At 40.8% G+C, this 23,498-nt stretch overlaps 1 protein-coding gene across 2 annotated transcripts; it reads right to left on the bottom strand.

Moving 5' to 3' along the window:
* Positions 1 to 219: 219 nt before the first annotated feature.
* Positions 220 to 22,535, bottom strand: LOC148343671 (metal transporter CNNM4-like). Of its 2 annotated transcripts, XM_088288262.1 has the most exons (10): positions 21,948 to 22,535; positions 20,085 to 20,931; positions 12,634 to 12,777; positions 12,425 to 12,559; positions 10,910 to 11,079; positions 8,286 to 8,382; positions 7,463 to 7,525; positions 5,646 to 5,702; positions 4,479 to 4,660; positions 220 to 3,115 (listed from the first exon to the last, which is right to left on the bottom strand). In XM_088288262.1, exons 1-10 carry the CDS (start codon positions 22,533 to 22,535, stop codon positions 2,876 to 2,878), a joined length of 2,523 nt encoding a protein of 840 aa, XP_088144388.1. In that variant the 3' UTR covers positions 220 to 2,875. The 2 variants fall into 2 exon arrangements, with proteins under 2 accessions (XP_088144388.1, XP_088144395.1); XM_088288269.1 differs by lacking the exons at positions 5,646 to 5,702; positions 7,463 to 7,525.
* Between the last annotated feature and the right edge of the window lie 963 nt (positions 22,536 to 23,498).

Genomic DNA, 23,498 nt, shown 5'->3' with positions numbered 1-23,498 from the left:
TGACACTTGAGGAGGTCAAACCTGTACACGACTTAACTGGGATGGATGTGGAGTGTGTGTGTGTGTGGTTGGCTGCAGGAGACAAGTCATGCTAGCAGGCAGTCCAATGTCTCTGTGCTTCTTTTTCAGATTTGAATATACATATGTACATATACAGAAATATATATACATATATAGTTATACATGTATATACATACATAAATATATATACACATATATATACACATGCACACCACAGCCAACAACACATGCACACAGTGTTGTGCGAAACAAATTGCAGCAGCTGATAATTTAATTGTTTCCATGACAACCACAAGTGTGCATGTCATGGGGGGGGGGGTTAGTGGGGACGGTTGGGATGACTCGCCAAACTCTTTGGCATATACTCGCATCGAAGGTGAACGAACACAAGCGGTCCTGAACAGGCAGGCGGTACCATTCTAATATTAGGAGGCATCCCCAAAAATACATTCGTATTCGAACACCTTTGACAGTGACAGATCCTCACCAAAACGCAACAGCTTTTTACTTAGTCAGGGAGAATAAAGTCAGAATATTGCAAGTGTTATCTGAGAACAAAATCTGGCAGTTTAGGGGAATCAAAAGTATAATGTCATGAGAACACAATTTGTAACTTTGAGAGTACTTTTAAGAGTTACGCCAAAACCTTTCGAGGATTAACGACAATGCATCTGAAATATGCCAAAACTAAGGCAGTACATTGACAAAGAAAAAGTTGTAAAATTGAAAAAAAGCTAATCAAAACTTTGAAGGTCGGGAAAAAAAAAAAGTCTTTTTTTTTTAACATATGAGGATTTCAAATGTTTTCTTCCTTGAAGTATTCTCTCTCGTAATATTCCGACTTTCTTTGAAAATATTCCTTCCATTTTGGAACGTCCCTGTTTTCCCGGCCTCCAGAATTTAACGTACCATTAGTGACATGCTGTTGCATTTAAAAAAAACAAAACAAAAAAAACATTCACAGTAAACTACCACAATGCCCTGCGAGCATACCTGACAAAGTTATGTTCACCTGTGAATAAAGAAAAAAAATAATACACACATTTTTTTTTTGTTAAAAGTACAGCAGCAGCCTTCTTCTGCCGTCAGTGTCTCATCGAGGAAAGCTATTACTCAGATTAGTATAATTTTTACAAATTACAGTTGAAAGCTAACAAAAAAAAGCACACATGTTGCATAAAAAAAGACTGAGTGTTCCTTTAAGAGGCTCACTTGATATTTTAGTTTAAAAAAAAAAGTCGGAGTGTGTCACGCTTTGAACGGTGCTACGCGTTTCTTCACGTATGATTAAACCCAACACAAAGCGCAAAGACAACAACAATCATTGAGGCATAACAATGAAATCACATTCTCCCTCGGTACACAGAAAACAATTCCCCATTGAACTGTTTGAAAAGGACACAGGACGATTAAGGCCACACTGGAAAATTGGATTGGGGCCAAATAAAGTTGGAATTTGACAAGAATAAAATCTGAGCATTGTGAGTTTAAAAAAAAAAAACAAAAAAAACAAAAAAAAAAACAAAAACAACATTTTATAATTTAAAAAAAAGCAAACAATTGTTCTCAGATTGATTTTGTGAGGATACATTTTTTTAGACAATGAGGAAAAAGTTCTTCTCATGAAATTCTGAAAATTAAGATGTAATTTGTTAAAATATTGTGAAAATAACGCGGCAATATGACAAAGAAAAATTTGATGTAATGAGAACTCAAATTTAAAATGATCGAAAATAAGTCACAATTTTATGAGAATAAAGTCAGAATTTAGCGACAAAGATGGTTACGATTTTCCAAAAATAAAGTCATACAGCGGAAAAAGTAATTCAATGTGAATTCAGTCGGAATGTTCTGAGGATTCAACTTTAATATTATTTTGAAATATGGAGTGAATAAAGCACTCAGAACATTCCGACAACATAATCGTAGTTTGACCCCCAAAAAAATGCCGTCAAGCGAGAACAAAGCTGAGAGGGGGGGGGGAAGTTGCAAGAATTAGAAAAATATGATATTTAATAACGTAGGAAAAAATACTTTTTTTCTTAAGACAAAAAGACAATTCTGTGTGAGCAATTTGACTTTTGTAAATAATTATTTAATTCTTTCCAAAATACAACTTTATTCTTGACTTTTTTAGTCATAGGATTCTGAATTTCTTTTGCGCTATACTCAGCTTTAATTTCCCTCCAAAATACAAATTCATTTTCATCGTATGACTTTCGCCCCTTTTCACATTTCTTCATATTCGTATCAGTGAAATCTTGCAATTTTATTCTCAGTAAAATACAACTGTAAGACTTTTTTAGGGCAATAATCATCTTTCCTTGTTGTTGCAATATAAATTTTCTTCATTTTATTCTTGGGTACGTTATTGATGGGCTGTCGCATATTTGCAAATTTATTGTTGGCACCTCCGTCATTTGCTGTCACAGAGAAAAGCAGCACGTTGGTGCCATTTTGTGTCCTTTTTGGGGCTGACGTTATTTTTGGCAAGCTCAGTCCCTATCACACTGTATTCCAATTTCACTCATTTTTTTTTGTCATGTTTTTTTTTTTCCAATGTGGCCTCAATCTTTTCTTGGTACAAAATAAATTAAGTTCTCTTAAAGCAAAATTTCCCTATTTTTGGTTCCTGTGACACACACACCGACCCATTGAAACGCTACATTCATCATCGCACTGATTGTCGCCATGGTGACACGCAGTCATACGTCCACCACCTGAACATTGAATCTCTCTATGGAATACGGGTTGATTTGGATTTTTTTTTTTTTTTGCGGTGTGAATCTCCCTGAGTCTCTTCGGCGGCGGCGTGCAAGCGTGCGGGAAAAGAAGGAGGATGAGGGGGGAGGGTTTAGATACTGTTGTCCAGCTGTCCGTGGTGGTTGGCGTCGTGAGGCGAGTTCCGCTGGTTGAGAAGCAGCATGGTGGTCTCATCGGGGCCGTTCTCTGTTGGGGCTGCAGGGTCCAGCTCGGCCAGGGTGACATCGGAGGCGTCGGTCAGCGCGGCCAGCTGGTGGACGCTCTCGGGCGAATGTGGCGTACTGTCCAGACGAGACGCCATCAGTCCGTTCTGGTACTGCGAGCGTGTGATCTGTACCGGGGTTAGAACAGTTTTGGATTTTTATTCATGGTTCGTTTTTGTTTCATTTTTACATTTACTTTTGAAATTCACACATGTATTCTTATTAGATTTTCTTATTTCTTAAAAAAAAATCCTCTGTATAATTTTTATTAGTTTTAATATTAGCGTTAGTTAAAAAAAATGTTTTAGTATTAGCTTTAGCTTTAAAAAAATATGGTGTATATGTGAAGTCAAAGATTAAAAAAAGTCAAAGTATTGTGTAATAAAGTAAAATTTGACCTTGTGTCCAGGCGAACAATAATACCAAAATAAACGTATTTCAAATAAACCCTGAAAGTTAATTTGTGAAATTAATTGACAAAGAGAAAAATGATCCGTCTTATCTGCTAAACGTAAAAGTTCCAGTTTGCCTTTTTTAATACTGGTTTTTACTTTATTTCAGAATCAGAATGCGAAAAAATCCCTTTATTGTCATTGTACTCAAGTGTGCAACGAGATTAGAGAGCTCCCCTCTCCAGTGCAATACAACAATAATTCAGATAAATATATAAATTAGATAATTAGATTTCGTGAACAAAAATGTTTTATTAATTTTAGACTTTTTGGTAACTATAATAATCTTGATCCGGAAACATTCCAGGTAGCAGTGGTTTGAAAATTTCTAATGACAATAAAAATCGATGAAAGTTGCCATTAGCTGGTGCGTGGCAGAACATTTTAGAATTAAGCTCGCTGGCGGTGTTTAGACTAAATGACATAGTTTGGTTGAACATTTTGGAGTTTAAATTGGCCATGCTGAATTTTCTTTTGTTTTATGTGTCGCTTTTACACTAAATTTCAACTGGGAGCAACAAAAAGCTGGAAGCAAGCACGCTTTACTTTGGAGAACTGCGTGAGCGGGACGGCGAAACCAGGCACTGAGGAATCGCTTCAAAATAGAGAAAGACCAAGATTTTTTTTCACGGACGATCCCAAAGCCAATTATTCGGAGTAAAAGGGGGACAATAACCGATAAGTGGAGCTGATATTTAGAATAAATGGGAAAAGATGTTGACAGAATTTGGAATAATCCCAACTCCAACATTACTTTTAAATGCCTTTAAACAAGTGTTAATTTAACACATTTTCGGATTTTTAACATGTTAAAGATATTTTTTTTAAGCTTAGAAATTCAAAACAAAGATGTCTAAAATAAATGAAAACCCAAAATCATTAATTGCTCCGCAAAGTTTTCCCAAATTTTCATAGAAGTGAAATGTTAATCTTTCATTTATCTTTGTATTAAGATCAAAGAAAAGAAAAAAGTGCAGCGAGTTCTCTGGGCCAGCTGTATTTTGCACTGCAAACGTAAATAGAGTTTTCCTCTCCGTACCTTGACGAACTGGAGGTCGGTGAGGGCACGCACGTAGAAATCGGGCGTGTAGATGGTGCTGCAGTTGAGCTGACTGCTGAGGTGACTGTTGCTGCCGCTCACCGACAGCGACTCGGCCCGATCGGCGCCGCTCAGCGATGACGTGCGGTTTAGGCCGCTGAGGTGCGACGGTGAGCGGAACTCTGTCAAAGACACAAGTCACACATGCTTTAAACACAAATACTGGACCGGGACAGTGCAAGACAAAGACAGTGGGACTCTGGTAATGAAGGAATTCAACTTGGGAGTCAAGGTGATTAATTGTTAATACAATAAAATAAAATATAAAAAAAAAAAATCAATAAATTAATTAAAAAAAAACAAAAAAACATCAAGATATAAGAGCTATCGGTGACCATCGTAAGCGATACCCTGAAATAAAGCCGAACCAATGAGTTCGGGTTTTAAACGCCAAGCATGTCCCAAGTCCCAAAAACATTTAAATGTGTCTCAGCACAGGTGATGACTCAAGTGCCCCTCCTTTGTCACACAGACAAGAAAATGCAAACAAATAAATAAAATCCAAAACACGTGATGTGTGAGACAAACGTGAAGACACAAGGGCCGTTTGTGATGCAAATGATGCCGACAGTACTCATGCAACGTAGCATTGGATTTCTGACTCATCCATGTCAACTACACGAACTGGCACACACCAACATACTTCACAGCAGTTTCGGTGACGCAAAGAAAACTACAAACTGAATGAATTCAGCAATGTATTTATTTGATGATTATTTCAACCATATGACAATGGTTGAGCAATACACTTCACACTGTGGTTAAATTGGATTTTCTGGAGCCTTTTCCATGTTTCAAACATTTTCTAGCCTCAACCTTTGGATCCAAGCGAAAAAGCAGCTGGACGCGAACGCGAAGTGAAAAGAAAAACTTTCCAGCACAATTAGTCACAATCATCCCTTTATTCACCTTTTACATTTTCAAACGATGGCCTGGAGGCTTTCATAAGAAACAAAAAAAATTCATTGGCTTATTTTGTACCTCGCCTCAAACACAAGCACAAGTACACACGCACACGTTCATGACTAACCACCCAGTGCATCACACCAAAACTGTGTCATGCACAAACTTGCTCGCTCACACACGCATGCCGAGCATTACTATTACCAGTCATCGTGTGTCTTCCAGCAGGAGGCCTCAGGGAGTCATAGGACACAGTTTTACCTATATGGCAACTTCAATGTTAGATTGTTCTTCATTTTGTTTTATTTTTCTACTGACCAGTAAAGCTAAACTAGAGTAAACTAAGCCTGGACTGTTAGCATTGTGAGTTAGTGGTTAGCTGTTGATGACATATGTTAACTTTCTGAGATCCAGTAGGGAACGTGAGGGGAAAAGTAAAAACGTTGTCTAAAGGATTTAGCGCAAATTATTTTAAAGTTACAGTTTAAATGAAATGAAATTAAATAAATAAAAAAATAATAATAAATAAAAATCGCAACATTTATGATTAATTGGGGTAATAGTATTAAAAAAATACAAACAAAAAACATTTCTTAATCGGCCCAAATTATCGAATAAAATGGGATATGCCACCAAAAAGTGACTTCCATGAAAAATGGGGGTGGGCTCCTCCCTCCCCAAAAATATAGAAATACAAATCAAGACATCTTTTCAAAAATATTGAAAAAATAATTATGTAAATAAATAGGTGTACTTGTAGATTTTGAAATGTATTTAAAAGTTACTCAAATGTTTCTTTTATTTCAAATAATTTGAAGTGTTTTTTTTTTTTTTTTTACTCATCATGAAGTTTCCCACTGGATGTCGAGCGCTCATTAAGAACATTTTGAGTGAGTTAGTGGGCTAATTGCTACATTGTTTAAAGCTCTTGGTATTAGAACTAAACCCCAACTAGAATCAAGAAATCGGAAAAGAATAAAATAAAATAAAAATCAAGGTCCAACGCAGGCTTTTTGTGACCTAAAGACTGATGGTCAAATTTGAGAAGCTCTGAGTGAAGATGTCGACTGCTGACCAAGTTCCTCGCGCTGGCCACCAGTGAACTACCACTTTTCAGAACATACGTGTTAGGTCGGTTGTGACTTTCTTCCGGTTGCATTTTTTTACATTTCTGCTCACTCCTTTTAAAGGACTAAGTTGTTCCATTGTTATTAACTTGGATGGACTTTAGTCAGCGCTACCATTTTCTTTTTTAAAGAAGCATTTCCCCATCGTTTGTTTGGCAATGTTGGTTTTGCATTGGGCGGTGTCTTTGTTTCAATGCTGTTACTCGCAACACAAACGTAACTGAATCTTTGCTGAGCAATGTTGGTTACTTTTCTCTCTGTATCCACTTCCTGTTTTGGTGCATTGGACAACATTTTGTGAATGAAAGAATTTGATCTGGCTCTTTTGTGCGCTTGAGGAGCACTGAGCGTGACTTTCGAATGTTACGTTGGCTCCTGGTAGTAGCAATTAGCTAGCTACACTTTTTCAAACACGGGTTTGACAATACTTTGCTCAGCAATGTTGGTTTTATTTGGGTTGATTTCTACTTCCTGCTTTTGTTCGGGAGTGGTGAGTGAAGACAAACTGGGACGTTAGCACCAAAAGATAGGTGCTAATCGCGACCATTCATTAAATGAAGCGTTTACCCAAACTTTGTCTGGCAATGTAGGATTTATTCTGTTAGGTTTCTACTTCCTGTTTTCGTTCCCATTGCCATCAGCTTGACTGAACTCTCATAAACGTTCCCAACCAGCTTTTTGATTTGGATCTTTGTTAGACAGTGAAGAAGGAGCAGCGAGTGACGATGTAGACTTCTACGTTAGCCGCTAATGCTACTTTGAAGATTTCTCAAGTACTTTTTAGGCTACACGTGTAGCCGAATCAAGAGCCACTCTACTCAGGGCACTACAATCATATCATAGAACCCCCGCCCTCCCCTCTGTGTTAAAGAGACCCGACATGCCGGAGTTTACCTGGCAACCTAGAGAATAGTGAAAACCTCTTAAAGGAGAGATGACGGGGACGGGGAGCAGCCGCTGAGAGAAGAAAGTACAAAGGGTGACCGGGTGGGGACAAAAGGTGGGAAGCCATTACAGCAACAGACAAACAAGGTGAGTACATGCAAATAAAAAAAAACCTAAGGTGGGGTTGGTCTCCGCTGAGCATATTGTGTGTGTGTGTGTGTGTGTGGTTAGAATATGGAAGAATGTCTCATACTTTGAAACCTGGAGACCCTGCAGGAAGGAGTGATGAGAGAGGAAGAGGAAAAAGAAGACAGAGAGAGAGAAGGGGGCGGAGAGGGGATTCAATAAAGTTCAAGCGAGTAACACTGACTGCGAAGCCGAACATCAAATTCATTTAAGAATGAGCATGAATTACTTGATTAAAATAAAATATTGGGATTATTGCACTCATCCCCCAAATGTGTTTATTAGAATGTCTATTATTTTTTGGTTTATATCTCTCAGCAAATTATTTAATTATTGCAAATAGAGACTAAAATCTAATAGTAAAATAAAGAATTTAGCAAACACATTTAACTTTGTTTGTAGCTTAATTAGGTAATTAGAATTACATTTACAATGAAAAACTACAAAATGAGCATGAGTCATTTTATTCCAACGATCTATTTGCCAAGCAGAACCTTGTTGCTAACTAAAACAGAGACACCTAGGCAAGCTATGCTAACGGAACAGATTCAGGGCGGCTACTGGACCAACTCTGATGGGAGAATTCGTACAAACGAAGGAAAGAGAGGCGGTGGGATTGGGGGGGGATTTGTCTATTGCTACTCACCCAGCATGGGAGCGCTGAGCGCCATGATGCCGTAGTAGGAGAAGGGTCCCGTCTCAAACTTCATGTTCTCGTTGCCGGCCTCCACCTCCACTCGGCCCTGATGGGAGGTAAAAAACATGGATTGTTAATGACAAAATGGTAATGTAATCCTTATTATGATTTTTTGGCTCTGCTAAACCAATTTGACCCTTCTTGTACAGATAGATTGAGCATTTATTTGAATATTTGAACACAAATATAAAACAGGGAGAAATAGAGAGAGGAGAGAGAGGGGGGAGACAGAGAGAGAAAAAGAAAGAGAAAGAACGAGAGAGAGAAAGAGAGCAACAAAAAGCGATTTAAATGATGAAAAAAAATGTGCACGCATCGGTACACAAACCAGTGAATCTGTCTCATATTGACTTGAACCCGAAAAAAAAAACAAAAAACGAAAGTTTTAAATCTTTTGATGCTGATGATGGTTTGTTCTTTCTTGGATTTGAACTTACATAATTTGGGTTTTGGAGAGCTTTGAAGTTTTGGACGTCGTAGATAAAAAAAAAGGGATCCCAAGAATCGTGCCAGGGCCAGTTGCTGTAGTTACAAAGAGTGGCCGTCAGGGGCCAGTACAGTATAAACTATACAAGACATTTCAGTCACATGAGCAAATTCTATTTGGCCATAGGGTGTGGGGGGGGTACTGATTGGTTGTTGATGACGGAGGCTAAGGAGGCCTCTGGCTTGTTTGTCTGCACAGTCCAGCCCAACGGGTCGGTTGGAATGTGTGAAATGCAGCAACAACAACAACAGGACACTTGATCCACACACAGCATCACTACATCCACAACAGCTGGACGCCGTCATGTACATGTGGGACCTTAGAGGTGCACAGACCTTTACATATGGTGGAAACATGCTACATTAGCAGCGCACAAACCGCCCAATATGATGTCAAGGATGTACATGAGAACTGCGCAGAGTATAACGGAAATATCAGAATCTGAATATTTATATTACAGGAACTTTTTGACTCAGAATATTGCACAGAACTTTTCTGGCTGCACCCATGAAACGGCACACTTGGAACTTGGTTTAAACGCATGGTTTGAAATGTTTCTTGAGTCTTGTGTGTTTCTTTGGGATGCAACGCTTTCAAAACATGTTTGTTGTTTTTTAATTCCCACCCATTCGTATGTGTGAGTTGTGTGCTCCTGCTTCTCTAACCCAACTGACATTCTGTGTCCCACTTTAACTCATCAGTCCAAATAACGAGTATTGTTTGAACTGTTGGGTAACTGCTCCACTTGGCCCCAATGCGAGCAGACTGTAACATTCCTTGAGCAGCCAGGTCTTTATGTGGATTGCCCATTTGTTGGCTGGCGTGCATACTGTATCACTCCAAATTTGAATCGACAATCGGTGTCACACCATTCATCAGGGAATGTGTGAACCATGTGACAAGGTGAAATATTTGGCCCTCGGGGTCCCATAAGCTCACGCATCACCCCCTACCCGAGGCTCGATGGCATGCAGAGCTGCGACTTTTTTTTCCCGGTGTGTGTGGCCAAAGTTCAAAACCACTGTTAAATGACTCACCACAAAGGTAAGTCAAGTGTCCATCCATTAAAGACTACAATGTGTGTGTGTGCGCGTGTGCGTGCGTGCGTGTGTGTGTATTGTGTGCATGACTGAGTGCATGACTGTTGCCAACCTGTGACTAGCCCACATTCTCTTCACTTTTGTCCACAGGTGACAAGAAAAGGGCAGCTCAGCAGTCAGAAGCCAACACAAACAGCTAACCTTTGCGTTTACATCATCGCCACCAACATCAACAAACTTAAAACATTTGATGCAGCTGTTTGTCCAGAAAACTGTCAATACCAACTTCGGCGAGAGGACAAGAAGAAGAAACTAAACAAGATAAAAGCAGTCATGGAGCTAAACATTGCTTAGTGTAATGCAAAATCCACCACACCAAATCTACATTATTCCCTCATAAAATGCTGGTCAATGCCAGCTTTGGCTGACACTCCGACCAAGACAATTACTTAGAACCAGCCCCCCTCAACCTCACAAATTTAAAAAAAAATTGCAAAACTTATTAAAGCAGTGAACTTCTACAATTCACATTGGTCACATCAGGAAAAATGCACGCCAACAGAACATATTCCGTCAGATGTTTCCCAAGAAGCAAAGTGAGGTTGCCTCCTTTTTGTTTTTTGTTTACGCAACCAACGAGCAGAGATTCGCTGTTTAGGACTGCACTCCCTCACAATCAACGTTAGTTACTAGAAATGATGACTACCTGCCACATGACAAAAATGAGATATACAATGTTTTTTAAACACATTACAACATAAGAATAAGGTCATTCATATTTCATTGATGTAAGCATTAAGGGACCAAAAATGAAGTCATTTTTTTTCGGGCAATTAATTGGTTAGCGGATTTTTGTCCTGACAAATACCGGATTGGCATAAAAAAAGAAAAAAAAAAAAAAAGAAAAAAGTTTAAAAAATTAAAAAAAACAAAACATCGCTCCGGCCCATGATGTAAAGATAATTCATTAGAGGCGCATGGATTAAATATGGTGTAAATATAACACAGGTGCATGAAGCATTTTATAGATACCAGGAAGGTTTTACCTGCAGTATGAGTATGAAGTAGTCGACCGATTTCCCCCTCTGGTAGACGTAGTGGTGCGGTGAGCACTTGTCGTTCTCATTGAACTTGATCTCTTGGATGACGTTGGGGTGGCGCAGGATTCGCAGGAGCACCTTGTCGGATATCTGAGCCGGGTTGAACAGGGTCACCTCTGCACACGCGCACACAGTGTCAAAGTGGAATTAGCTGCTGTTTTGGTTCGCAACAAAGACGTCTCCTGAACATTTGTGACGCTGACTACTGCGAGGAGCCGATTTGAGGGAGGCGTTTATTTCTTTTTAAGTGGACAAGGCCAAGTAATTAGGCACTGAGGGTTTACGTGTCCCAGCAAGGTGTTGCTGTTTTGGTTAGCAACAGAGTCGACTCCATAGGCCAGACTGAAGGTAGATGTGCCTAGCTCGGTGCTGCTGTTCTGGCTAGCAAAAGCACATATGTTGAGGTACCCCACCAATACCCTGATGGGGTGGCGGGTTAGTGTTCCTCAATACCATTTTTTTTGCCCCTGATACCGGTTTTGGCTGTACATTATCCATGCCGTTTGCATACTCACTTGGATGTAACATCAGTCTGAGCTAAATTATCACTTGTGAACTATCTGTAGTAACAGTGGACAGAACATGGAGACATATAAGACTTTTTAAGGCTCGGCGGATGAGTGCAAACAACAGTCTCTCTTAAAATAATGCATTAAACCAGTGCTTCTCAAACAGTGGGGGGGGGGGCGCGGTGCGATGCTGAGTGGGGCACGTGTGAACCTGGGAAACTTCCTTTTTTTCCGGCCATACTACAATAAAGTGCAATTGCACATCCACTCCAGTAGTTGGCAGTGGCGCTCTCATTGCTCATTGGGCGCAGCGAGTATTAATTCTGCGGTGTAGGGTTGTTTTGCAACAAAAATTCTATTATCTAGAGTTGTGGCGGAGAGTGGGTGGTGGTGGGGGGCGCGAATCATTTTCTTCATGACAAGGGGAGGCATAACAGAAAATAATTGAGAAGCACTGTATTAAACCAACATTTCTTACACTGATTTGTACAAGACACAGGCCATGTGGTATACGTAGCACATATTACACAATGGCTAACTTATCGCGCGCAATGCAAACACGACTGAAGGGAGTGGAAACAGATTGCAACAAGGGCATCTTGGGCCGCACCCAAAGAAGCGGCGGGCCCAGCAAACACCAGTGTGAGGGAATCCATCACTGCGCAAGGCAAACACGCCTCTGCCGTGAAGAGTTTACTTAGTACGTCAACAAGTGGAGACACAAAATAACACCCCGTAGAGCGACATGAGACAACACGAGAAGTCGAATAAATAAATAAATAAATTATATATATATATATATATATATATATATATATATATATATATATATATATATATATATATATATATATATATATATATATATATATATATATATATATATATATATATAAAAACACAAATACACACACAAGAGGTGACTAAATAAGATAATTGAAATATCTCCCACCTGTAGCCAGGAAGCGATGGGCTGCCAGCAGTAGCTGAGGCGAGATCTTCACCTTGGACTCGCTTTCGTGCTTGAAGGCTGAGAAGTCCCTCTTGTTCTTGTTGGGCGCCACCTTCTTCCTGGTGCGGTTGTCAGCTTAGAAAAACAAACGAGACCACAAAATGAGGCAGCTGTTCAAGCGATATTCGGAACATTCATTGATGACTCACTGTACTGATCCGACTCGTCCAGAATCTCAGATTTGATGATCTCCTCAATGACGTCCTCCAGTGTGACCAGGCCCAGCACCTCATAGAACGGGTCGCCCTCGCCCTCGTTGTTTACCTTCTGCACGATGGCCAGGTGGGACTTGCCTAATGCAGAGAGACAAAAAAAGCAACTTTTTGTGACCAGAACGCTGTCTTTTGGGTCTTCTGCAACTGCTGGTGAACATTAAAGTCATTCTTTGTGAGAATAAGGCTCAAAAGGATGAGGCGGCTATGTTAGCTTTGCACGCTAGTTTGCCGCTACACACTTGACATTTTTGCATCAAAAGTAGTGCAATATCAACCATGTTCAGCACTGTTGTTGTTTAGAATTTTTAATTGGTATCTTGCATTGTGAAGTCCATTAGTCAGAAAACACAGCATTTTACCACCTGATCCAAGTATCGAGCAGAAATGTTGTGTGAGTGCCTTGGCCAAGGTGTTTGCTCTTCAAATGAATTATTCATGTGCAATACAGAACTCTACTCGAAGAAGCTTTCCTGTAAAACACACAATCTGGGCAGCCGCCATACATCAATCAACAATCGATATGGGTTCCTCTCTACCACGTGACTGTCTAACAATAACCCAGCAGGCGCTGTTAATGTGTACACGCCACCTATACATACAGACTTTGACCGACCCATACATGCAAACTAAACAATTATTTACTTGCACACACTAGCCTCTCAGACTTTCACAAGCTGAATTATTAATAACCAAGCACTTTCAATAAGATAACAATAGAAAAGCGGTAAAAAAAAAAAAAAAACTTGAAAATGAAGTTAATAAATCCATGCAGCATTGAATGCATCAGCGGCTGGTGCGGCGTATTAATGTCATTTGTAGTCTGCTGAGTGAAGATGCAGACTGCTACGTTAGCTTCTGGTGCTATGCCGCCGCCATAGGCTTGCCAAATGTGATCAGAAGATGGAAATAGAGACAAAGTGTCATGCAAAAGGAACTCTCGCTCTGTCTGTGTGTGTGTATTTGTTGAGTCAATATTTCAAAAGCGGCAGGAGCCCCGGGGAGCAAACGCTCACTCCTAATGACTGGAGAGTCACTTGAGCTTCCGTTGACACGAACACACAGACAAAGACGTTCTCCGAGAACAGGCCCGCGTAGCGAGCACGTGTCAGCTGAGTCCCCAAATAAAGTGGCAAAGTCATCCTCCTGCTCCTGATACAACCACCGTCTGCGCCGGCTCACGCTCAGGCAGTGAGCTCAAAGATTTGTCGCCAAACAAGAGCCGCAGCACGCCTCCGGCATCTTGCACACGCGCACATAAAAACAAGCATGCACACGCACGGCTGTCAGTCCAATGTTGGGCAAAGTTACTCTCAAGGGGGTTGTTACCGTCGAATATTTTATAGCTCTGCATGTTTGTTTTTTTTTAAATCGAAACGAAGATAAGCGAAATTTTAAATTTCCTGTCATTCTGAAGTTTTATTTACTGTTGAAAACTATAGGGGGTTATAGTTTAAGTTCTCATTTAACATTGTGATGACTCTGGAAGCTACCTGAAGCTTTTGTTAGAATTTTTCAGCAACGATGTATATTATCAATTTTTCTTTCTTTTTTTTTTTTTTTTTTTTTTTTAAAAATCAACATTTCGCAAATCTGAAAAGTTATTCAATGAACAAGACGTTTCAACAAAAATAAGAGTTTTTTTCCCCAATAAAAGGACTTTGACGCCAATATTTCCCTTTTAACTGATAACGAATATAGATTCCAGATATCGGTGATGAACCACCTACACTACCAACAAAAAAAAACATAATCGGTCCATCTCTAATTAACAGCCCTGAAAAACGTTTAGGACTGCCCTAACATGCCAAAAGATGGCATCAAAGAACCACTTTTGTCTAAATGAAGCTGCTCAACCCACTTCAACAAATCTCCATGGCACTGAGACGGGACAAGTTGGCCTGGGCAAAAAAAACGCAAATAAAGTAAAACCACTAAAGAGTAGCCATTCCATTTCCACGCTAATCATTGACTATTCTACTTTTTTTTGCATCATACCATTCACGTTAGCATCCACTTTGTTACTTAAGTAATTGGAATGAATTGAACGGCTCACGTTTGTACCGAGCACCTGTTCCTACATCACTGTCGGCTCCATTGCCTGTTTGGCGGTTCTCATCGCACATTTCCTGCTCCATGGTCATTATCACCGGTTAGCCAAATCGTATTGAGAAACTAGCAAGGAGAAAGGTTATGAGCAGAATTCTGCGTATCCTTTTGAAGAAAGCGAAATGTAAAATCACTACCACCACTGTGGGTTTCCCGTCTTCTCCTCATCTACAAAAGGCTAATTCGGTGGTTTAGCGCGTAGATACACTCTCCCCTGACAGTCTGCGCACACAAAAGGTGACACGCCTGCTTTACAAAAAGCAGGAGTTGAGTTTCAGGTGGGCTCATATGATGTCATCAGTTCAGAGTTGGCTCACAATAAAGAAAAAAAAAAACATAAAAGTGTTTTTAGACTGATGCAGAGGTCACTGGCTGAGATTAGCATCAAGTCGCTAAGCTATTAGATGTCACCAGGCACGTGCGTGTTGGTGCATGTTGGTGTCAAGGTACAGAGGTGACAGAGGACAAGCTGTCAGGACACTTGACAAAGCGAGCAGGTTGGGAAATGATTGAAGAAAAGAACAACAAAAAAGCCCCGCCAAAGACACATACTCGACTTGTGTTATTTGAACAAAAGACAACGCAGCCACAAATATAATATTTACATGACGTTTGTGGGCCAATAAAGCCTCAGAAAGGTTACGATTACATGACTGAATCAATCAGTCAATAAACAAATTAAAATGATAAGAGTAATAAGAAAAGTAATAGTGAAATAATGTCGAATTTATCCATGAATATTTGAACATTTGCAAATATTGTGTTAAACAACGATCGACATTTTTGCCTGTTTTCTGATGAACCAAGTGAATCACTATCAATTTATGTTTGTGTATTTTATGTACTGTCAATTTAAAAAAATGACCATTTTTTGAATAAAGTGAAAGAAATGAAAACATATTTTTTAATTAGTCGATAAAATAATCGACAGTTATTGATTTTTAAAATAATCGTAGTTTCAGCCCTAAAATGATACTTCACATTTTTAAAAATCATTTATTTAATGACGGCTGCATTTTTCAAAATCATTTTAATTTAATCGATGAAGAAAATGGTTGAATACTGTTATTTGATCATTTGATTTTCCAAAAAAATGGATTGTTTTTATTTATGTCATGCTATATACACACACGCACTTATTGGTGATGACGTTTTAATGTCCTAACAACATTTTCATTTATTCAACACTTTTTACAAAATCAAAGCTTCAGGATGCTGACAGTTTGACCCTCGAGCAGATTGTGTCCTGCAAGTGGCAATTGTAAAAGATAAAGCGCATGACGATACGCCTCACCCTTTTCGATATATTTTTACGTGCGTATGAGATCCGAACATGAAGTCAAGCAGCTGAGGGAGATCATGTGACAGTCTGTTGACTCTCGCCTCAAACGGCTTCACCGGCCTTTGTGTGTGTTTTCACAATGACACCCGCTGACTTTGAGGCGCTTTAATAACCACCACAAGCTTGTTCTGGACTTCAATTACACTTCTAAACCTTTTTTCCATTAAGACCTGCAGAATAGCAACACAACGTAACCACAAACGGGTGACCACCATCTGCTCGCAGACCACCAAAACTGATCCGGTCAGCAACATTTTGGCCCATGGGAAGTAATTGAAATACTGTACTATTAAATGAATGCATTTCAAAGTGAGCAGAATCATTCATAATACCTCTCGACCTGGGCGACATGGCTTTAAAAGAAAATTTCCAATTGAATTCATGAAATTACGATTTCTGATTGGACTAGTTCCACCCCCTCCCCCCAAACACACACACACACACACACACGTAGGGAAAAAAAAACAAGTTATTCAAAACAAGCTTGACTTTGTTTTGTTTTGCTCTTTTGAGATTTACTTTAATTCCCCATTAATGATTTTTTTTACGACATGGCAGCTTCCTTCTAAATTGGTTACTTTAATACCAAACAAGCTTTGAAACTGTGCAAGTTTTTGTGTCATTGTGTCAAGATGTGAAAATAAATGAGTTGTGTGATGATATAAGCACCGAACCCAACAATCACTTGGAAAAAAAAAAGTTTCTACTTTTTACCATTCTTTTCTAATCCGCAGTAGAACAATGGTTGGTTTCGCCAAAATTCTGGTTACTGACCCAAAAGCAGAGAATTCTTTTTTTTTTTTTTTTCGATACGTCAAGCAGATCAGGGATTTTGACGAAAAAAAAAATGGGGGGTTTTGTGACACCTCTGTGATTAAACAACAAAGACAATAATGAAGGAAAAAGGGCTTTTGGTGGCGAAATAATTAATTTATATTTTGTCTTTGTGCTCAGCATCCAGCTTATGCTTATGATCACAAAAAAAATATATATATATTTTGTGATGCTCACTGAGCTGAAGCCTGGCATGACATCATGACGATTGTCCATTTTTACCGTCCGTATCCCCAGTGTATGACCTTCAATTTGGCGGTTGCACTGTTTGGACTTCCGCATCTCCTGCTGCGTCTTCCTGGCAGCGCCATTAAGTTTTCATAACGGCTAATGGCGGGGTGTCCCCACCTCAGAAGGTCACCTGACAGTTTTGAACTCCCTAGCGGACGCCTTTGCGTTGGACGCCGTCACCGCGGTAACGGACGCCCAGCAGCAAAGTGTGGAACTTGAGGCTTCAGTGGGGAGTCTGGCTTACCTGTCAATCACGCAGCGGACTGACCAGACAGAAGCGTTTATGTCCCCACTAAATTACTGGCAAGTCAACTCCAAGCTGTGTTTTGGGGCAACTGGAATGCATTGATGGCAAATTAATAATTTCTATGGGGAGAGTTGATTTGAGAACCAAGTACTGTGAATTAAAAGCATGGTCATGGAACAAATTGAACTCACAACTCAAGGCACCGCTGTAACTTCTTTCGTGCGTGTGTGTGTAGTCTATCCCTCCCGCTACGCCAGGCCGAGATGCACCGCAGAGCTTTTTGTTGGCCCGCCGCCACTTCGCACTCAACAACAACAACAGCAGCAGCAGAAGCAGCAGCAACAGAAATCACTTTGACACACGACAAAAAGAGACTCCTCTGAGCCTCCAAACCACCACCGCCACCGCGGCCCCCACTTTTAACGGACACCCAAGACGAGATGTCCGACATGGAAGGCAAAGAGGAAGTGAATGTGTGAGCAGAGAAGTAAAAGAAGGAAGCGTCGTTAGAAGTGGCGAACAAGCCTTGATTTGTTTGTGCGTGTTTGTGCAAGCGTATGTGTACGTGTGTACGTGGCCTCCCTGACAGCCACGGTAGATTTTTCAGGTATCAGTAGTTTAAATGACTATTTTTTGTTTGGGGGGGGGGTTGAATTTTTACTCTTACTTGACACATTCTGTGAATATGTATGATTAGGATAAAAAAACGAAATAGGGCGATATGGTGGAACGGGAACCAGCGCGCATTAGCTGCAATGAAGCAACAGATTGTGAGAAGCAAAATTTGTCCTTGTCCGTATTTAAGATGTCAAAAATGATTAGTGACAGATGTGTTGTGCCTTCCTAAAACTTACCAATTTCTGGTGTTTAAAATTTCTGACTAAAATACATTAAGGTAAGGCTTATTATTTCACTTTTAATTATGTATATGAAGACCCCCCCCCCAATTGTATACGACAGGAAAAAACAATTGTCTCTTCGGACTTTTGCACCTTTTTTTACTTTCACTTACCTACATGAGTTGCTTCAGGAAAACTTCTGCAAGTGCTTTTATTTACAAAAAGTATTGTTACTTTAAATCCAGCGTGTGAGTACCTTTGCCACATGTGTCCTTGACTAATGTGTAAAATGAAAATAATAGTAAAAGTTCAAAAGAAGCTCTGTTTCTGGGGCACTTTTAAAGAAACAGCGCATTGTCTCAAGGGTTGTTTGCGCACGCGGAGGCATGCGAGCTGCTCTTAATCTTGGGTTTTAATCCACGTGGCCGCCATGTGAGATTACGCACGCTCGACGCTTCATTAAATACAAATGCATCTTCAGGTCACCGATTTTGTGAAAACCTGGGAATGCCACCAGTCCAATTTTCTGCATTTGGGACACAAAACTTAGGAGGAGAAACGGGCCCCAAAAAATACACAAAAACTTTTTGTGAGACTTCAGTTTACCAAGCGGCAAGCAGCTAACATAAGAAGTTCGGCGTCTACCTCTTCTCACAACACGTCAGTTCATTTAGGGGTCTAAAAACGAGCAAAGCTTTTTTTATGACACCAAAGGTGCTCTCAAAACCGCTAACACCACCGAGTCACCGGACCTCATCCAACGATTCACCTTGCTTTTCCTTCTTTGGCTTTTTCGCAACACCAAAACAATGATGACGATTACGTTTAGAACAGTAGAAACAATAATTACATTAGCGGCGAGCACTAAGTGCATTTTCCTCGGGTTCTTTTCATGACACTAAAAGAAGGAACAATGTCAACATGGGCTGGTAACACAAAGAACATAAGCGCTAACCCAACTTTAATGTTAGCAGCTGACACGAGCCGTAGGTCAATTAGTTAGTAGTTCGTTATCATTCCCATTGGCGTTTTTCTTCCATTTTTGGGGGTTCTGCAGCAGGTAATTTTTGTTACGTGCATGTGATAATATTAACGCCAATGTGCAACAGGATAGGCAACCGACTGGTAACTGATTAACATTATTTCTCCTTTTAGGACAGAGAAAGAGAAGAGCAAATAGAAGAGTTCCCAAATAGTATTGAAAGTATTTACAAAATTGAATTGCCATTCATGGTATTTACATGTTTTGTATTGTATTTCAAATAGACCTAGTCCAAGCTCCATTTAGCACTCACTAGAGGTAGCGCGTTTACTCCAGGAAACGATAATGTGCATGTAGAGGTCATACAATATCAAAACGAGTTAATTAACTTACCACAGGAATTTGGGGTACAACGTGATTATTTTATGATTCCAATCCATTTTTTTGGTTTTTCTGTCAGATTTGACTGTTCCGCAAAAAAGTGTTGTTATGCTTTTATTACAGTAATGTGGGAATGAAAATATGTCAAAATGTACAATACTGGTACATTTGTATTCCCTGGCCAGGAGCTCGGCGTCATCTAAACAGCAGATCTGTGAATCACCCGTCGTTATCAGTGATTTGACTGCTAGCCACATGGATGACTAGAATTAGACTGATTATTTTAGCACATTGTTAGTTGTGGGTTCACAGCCGGTCAGGAGGATGATGAATCAGAAAGAGATCGTAAGGCTGCCGAGACCTCTAACGTTAGCTACTAGCGCTAGCACAGACAATGTTTGACCCCGCAACCAGACCACCAACCTTTTTTGAACTCCTCCAGCATGGAGTCCAGCTTGGTGTCATGGAAGACAAAGTGCACCGGGTGGTTGTAGAACTTGGTGATGGTCTTTAAGGTGGTGCTGTCGTCCGGGTCGACGAAGGCCAGGTCCTTGACGAAGAGCACATCCACGATGTTGGAGCGCTCGCCCTCGTAGACGGGGATGCGCGTGTAGCCGCTCTCCATGATCTCGGACATGGTGTTGAAGTCCAGCACCGCGTCGCTGTGGATCATGAAGCAGTTGCCCAACGGCGTCATCACGTCCTCCACCGTCTTGGTGCGCAGCTCCAGCGCCCCCTGTATCATATTGAGCTCCTCCTTCACCAGGTCATTGTAGGGCTCCGTCACCTTCAGCATCTCCACCAACTTCTCACGGTTGTACACTGTGCCGATCTCCTGGCCCAGCACGCAATCCAGGATCTTGCTTATGGGCCACGACAGCGGGAAGGTAAGCAGCATGAACAGCTTGGTGACCAGGATGGTGTTGGCGCCCACCGCCAGGCCGTGGCGCGAGCACAGCGCCTGGGGCACGATCTCGCCGAAGATGACGATGCCCACCGTGGAGGCCACCACCGCGCCCACGCCCGAATTGGTCAGGTCATCCAGCAGGATGGTGAGAGTGGTGTTGACTAGAACGTTGCCCAGGAGGAGCGAGCACAGCAGGTAGTTGCCCTTGCGGCGGATGGGCTCGATCTTGCGGGCGTACTTCTTCTCCTTTTCGGTGCCGCAACTCTGCACAATGCGAAGCTCCATGGGGTCCAGAGCCATCAGGCCCAGGTTGAGCCCACTGAACATACCCGACAGGACCAGCAGGAAGGAGATGAGGATCACCTGCAATGGTGGGACATAATCAAGTACTTGGTTACTGGAAATGTATATTTTAAGGTATCTTGAGCATGGATTTTCCTGACAACTTTTTACTTTTCCTCCCTACTTTTAACAAGAAGTACCGTACTCACAAAAAGTTGAGGGGGTTTGGGATGAAATTTCAATATGAACCAAAAATGCACTATTACCTTTGCAGGTGAACTTAATTTGACCTTTCTGTAAACGTTATTACGCACGTCAATTTGCTTCGGTAGTTCTCAACTCATTTTGGACCCTATAATCAGGACAATTAGAATTTTTGTCTCGTTGTTACCATTAGCTAAGTTAGCATGATTCTATCAGAATTTATCTTGCATCAAAACTGTGTCCAATGTTAATTGTTCCCTCTCTCTGTTATTAGAGTGGATACCACTCTGGAAATTTTCAAATCGCAAAAGAATTATGTCAACACTGTCGCAATTGGTTAAACCGCACCTAAAATGGAACTAATCTCTTGACCAGCCTCACCCACTGACATTTGGAATTTGGCCTGTTTTGCTGCCACTTCTTCACCTCCCCCCTACTCTCCTATACAGAGAGGAGGTGAGGTGGCAATGATCTAAGTGAGGCTCCTGCTGTAAGGAATCAACATCGACCTGACCGGGACACGTCCTGAGGAGAACCACTTCAACCTGTAGCACTTCATTTCAAGAGATATAATCTCTTATACAATGTAATGTACAGTATGCTATCGTGTGCTATAATGTTGCCACTGTGTATCCACTGCAACATAGTTATGATTGATGGTGTTAGTCATGGCTATGGATACAAATAAACTTGTCATACTTTTTTTCATTCTACCAAATCAAAATGGGTATAGCTCATAATTAATAGTAAAAAAATAATTTGCAGTTTTTGCTTTTGTGCTTCAGTACATTCCAGAGAATGTGTTGTTTTTTTTTTACTAGTGTGCAATTTAATCAGACTTTTGTTAGTTTGTTTTGGCGCATGTTTCTGCACTTTTACCACCCCTGATTCACCTGAAGCCACACGGGGAGCAGGGACTTCTTCACCTCCACCACCCGCACCCGGCCGTCCTGTTCGTCCAGCAAGGACCACGAGTCCGGGTGGTCCTGGGGGTCTCGCACGCACAGGGCGAACACCTTGACCACCTCGCTCTTGCGAAGCTGCTTGACGGTGACGCTGGCCAGCCCGGTGGTGTTGTGGTTACTCACGTTCATGGTGCCCTTCACTACCAGGTCCTTGCTGTTCTCCGGACACGTCCGGTTGAGAGGCACCTCCACGGCGCCGTGGGCATCGTCCTCTGCCTCGCTGGAGTAGAGCTCCGCGAAGCGGACAAGCGCGGAGCTGTTGGGGAACAAGTGGAGCCCGTAGAACCGGACCAGGATGTCGCTGCCCTCGGTTACCTGGATCACGCCGCGCTCGGTGGTCCCGGCCGGCATGTCGCTCCGCTCTAACCGCATGCCGAGGATTCGCGTGGTGGCCCGCGGCTCGGCCAGCGCTGCCTCAGCCAGGTCACTGAGCGCAAGGTGGGTAAAAAGCAGTAAAGTTCGCAGAAACCCGCGTCCGCTCGACGCCGTCGCCATGTTTGTTTCGCTCACTGTCATTTGTGTCAGAGAAGGGAGGGGGAGCCGGGAAACTGACGTCATCGTATTAGTTTGTTCATTTACATATCCTGAAGCCGACCAATAGGCTGCTGTTACGTCACCAAGACGACCTTGACCGAACCGCCCTCCCGGTGAAGTTTTTGTTTTCAAACCATTTTTTCAACTTAACGCAGGCAGCAATTTTTCAAACCAGTTTGACTCCGAGCCGTCACGTAAATTGCGTCATTCGATTTCCTGATTAAATTTTTCCCAATAAATTAAATGTACTTTTAGTGCTTATGAAGAACTTTTTGTGATTTTACTATTTCCATAGATCCCATAATTGCCACTGCTAAAACTTATACTGGATACTGTTTTGTTTTCAAATTGAAAAAACAAAAACAACCATTAATTTTAAATGCAGACAATTTCAAGTATGAATCAAATCCTACGAATCCAACGCAATAGGTGAATGAGCGGACAGAATTAAATAAAATTTACGATTTAATTTTTTAAATATTGGTTAGCACTATTTAACTTTCAGAATGAAATACATTTTTATAAATTGCGCTTTTAATGTTTGAAATTCATACGTGTGTCGTTCAATCAGTCATCATATTAAATCACCCTACTCCATCATGAACAAACTTTTAGTGGTTTTCATGATCTTTTCTTTCCCAAAAATATCCATATTTTCCATAGACGCCACACTTCCTGAGGAAACTAATTTATCGTGAACTGCATTTTTACTTTTTAAAATTAATTATTTTTTCTTTAAATTGCCATATTACAAGTTATCAACTGACATCTGATTCCTATTTAAAATTTTATGGGAAGTATTTCCCATAAAATTCACTTAACACATTTTAAGGTGAAATGCTATTTTTTAAACAACCTGATATATTACCAGAAAAAATAGGTACAGCTGCTAAAAAAATAATCTAATACAATAGCTCTATGAAATAAAAGTATGAGGTAAAATAA

Source organism: Idiotropiscis lumnitzeri, chromosome 1 (genome assembly GCF_059441095.1).
Source record: "Idiotropiscis lumnitzeri isolate Australia: NSW breed Sydney's pygmy pipehorse chromosome 1, RoL_Ilum_1.0, whole genome shotgun sequence".
In the NCBI taxonomy this organism is placed as follows: Eukaryota; Metazoa; Chordata; class Actinopteri; order Syngnathiformes; family Syngnathidae; genus Idiotropiscis; species Idiotropiscis lumnitzeri.
Note: the sequence above shows the minus strand (reverse complement) of the source record. Positions and strands in the feature narration are given on the sequence as shown.

What these genes read in the sequence shown, in the direction of transcription:
- LOC148343671 (XM_088288262.1), bottom strand. Translation starts at nt 22,535, where the DNA reads ATGACAGTGAGCGAAACAAACATGGCGACGGCGTCGAGCGGACGCGGG. An exon ending in CCATCGCTTCCTGGCTACAG is followed by an intron (nt 11,080 to 12,424) that starts GTGGGAGATATT and finishes GCGCGTGTGCAG; the next exon opens with AGGTGACCCTGTTCAACCCG. An exon ending in GCTCAGCGCTCCCATGCTGG is followed by an intron (nt 7,526 to 8,285) that starts GTGAGTAGCAAT and finishes TTCTTCTCTCAG; the next exon opens with CGGCTGCTCCCCGTCCCCGT.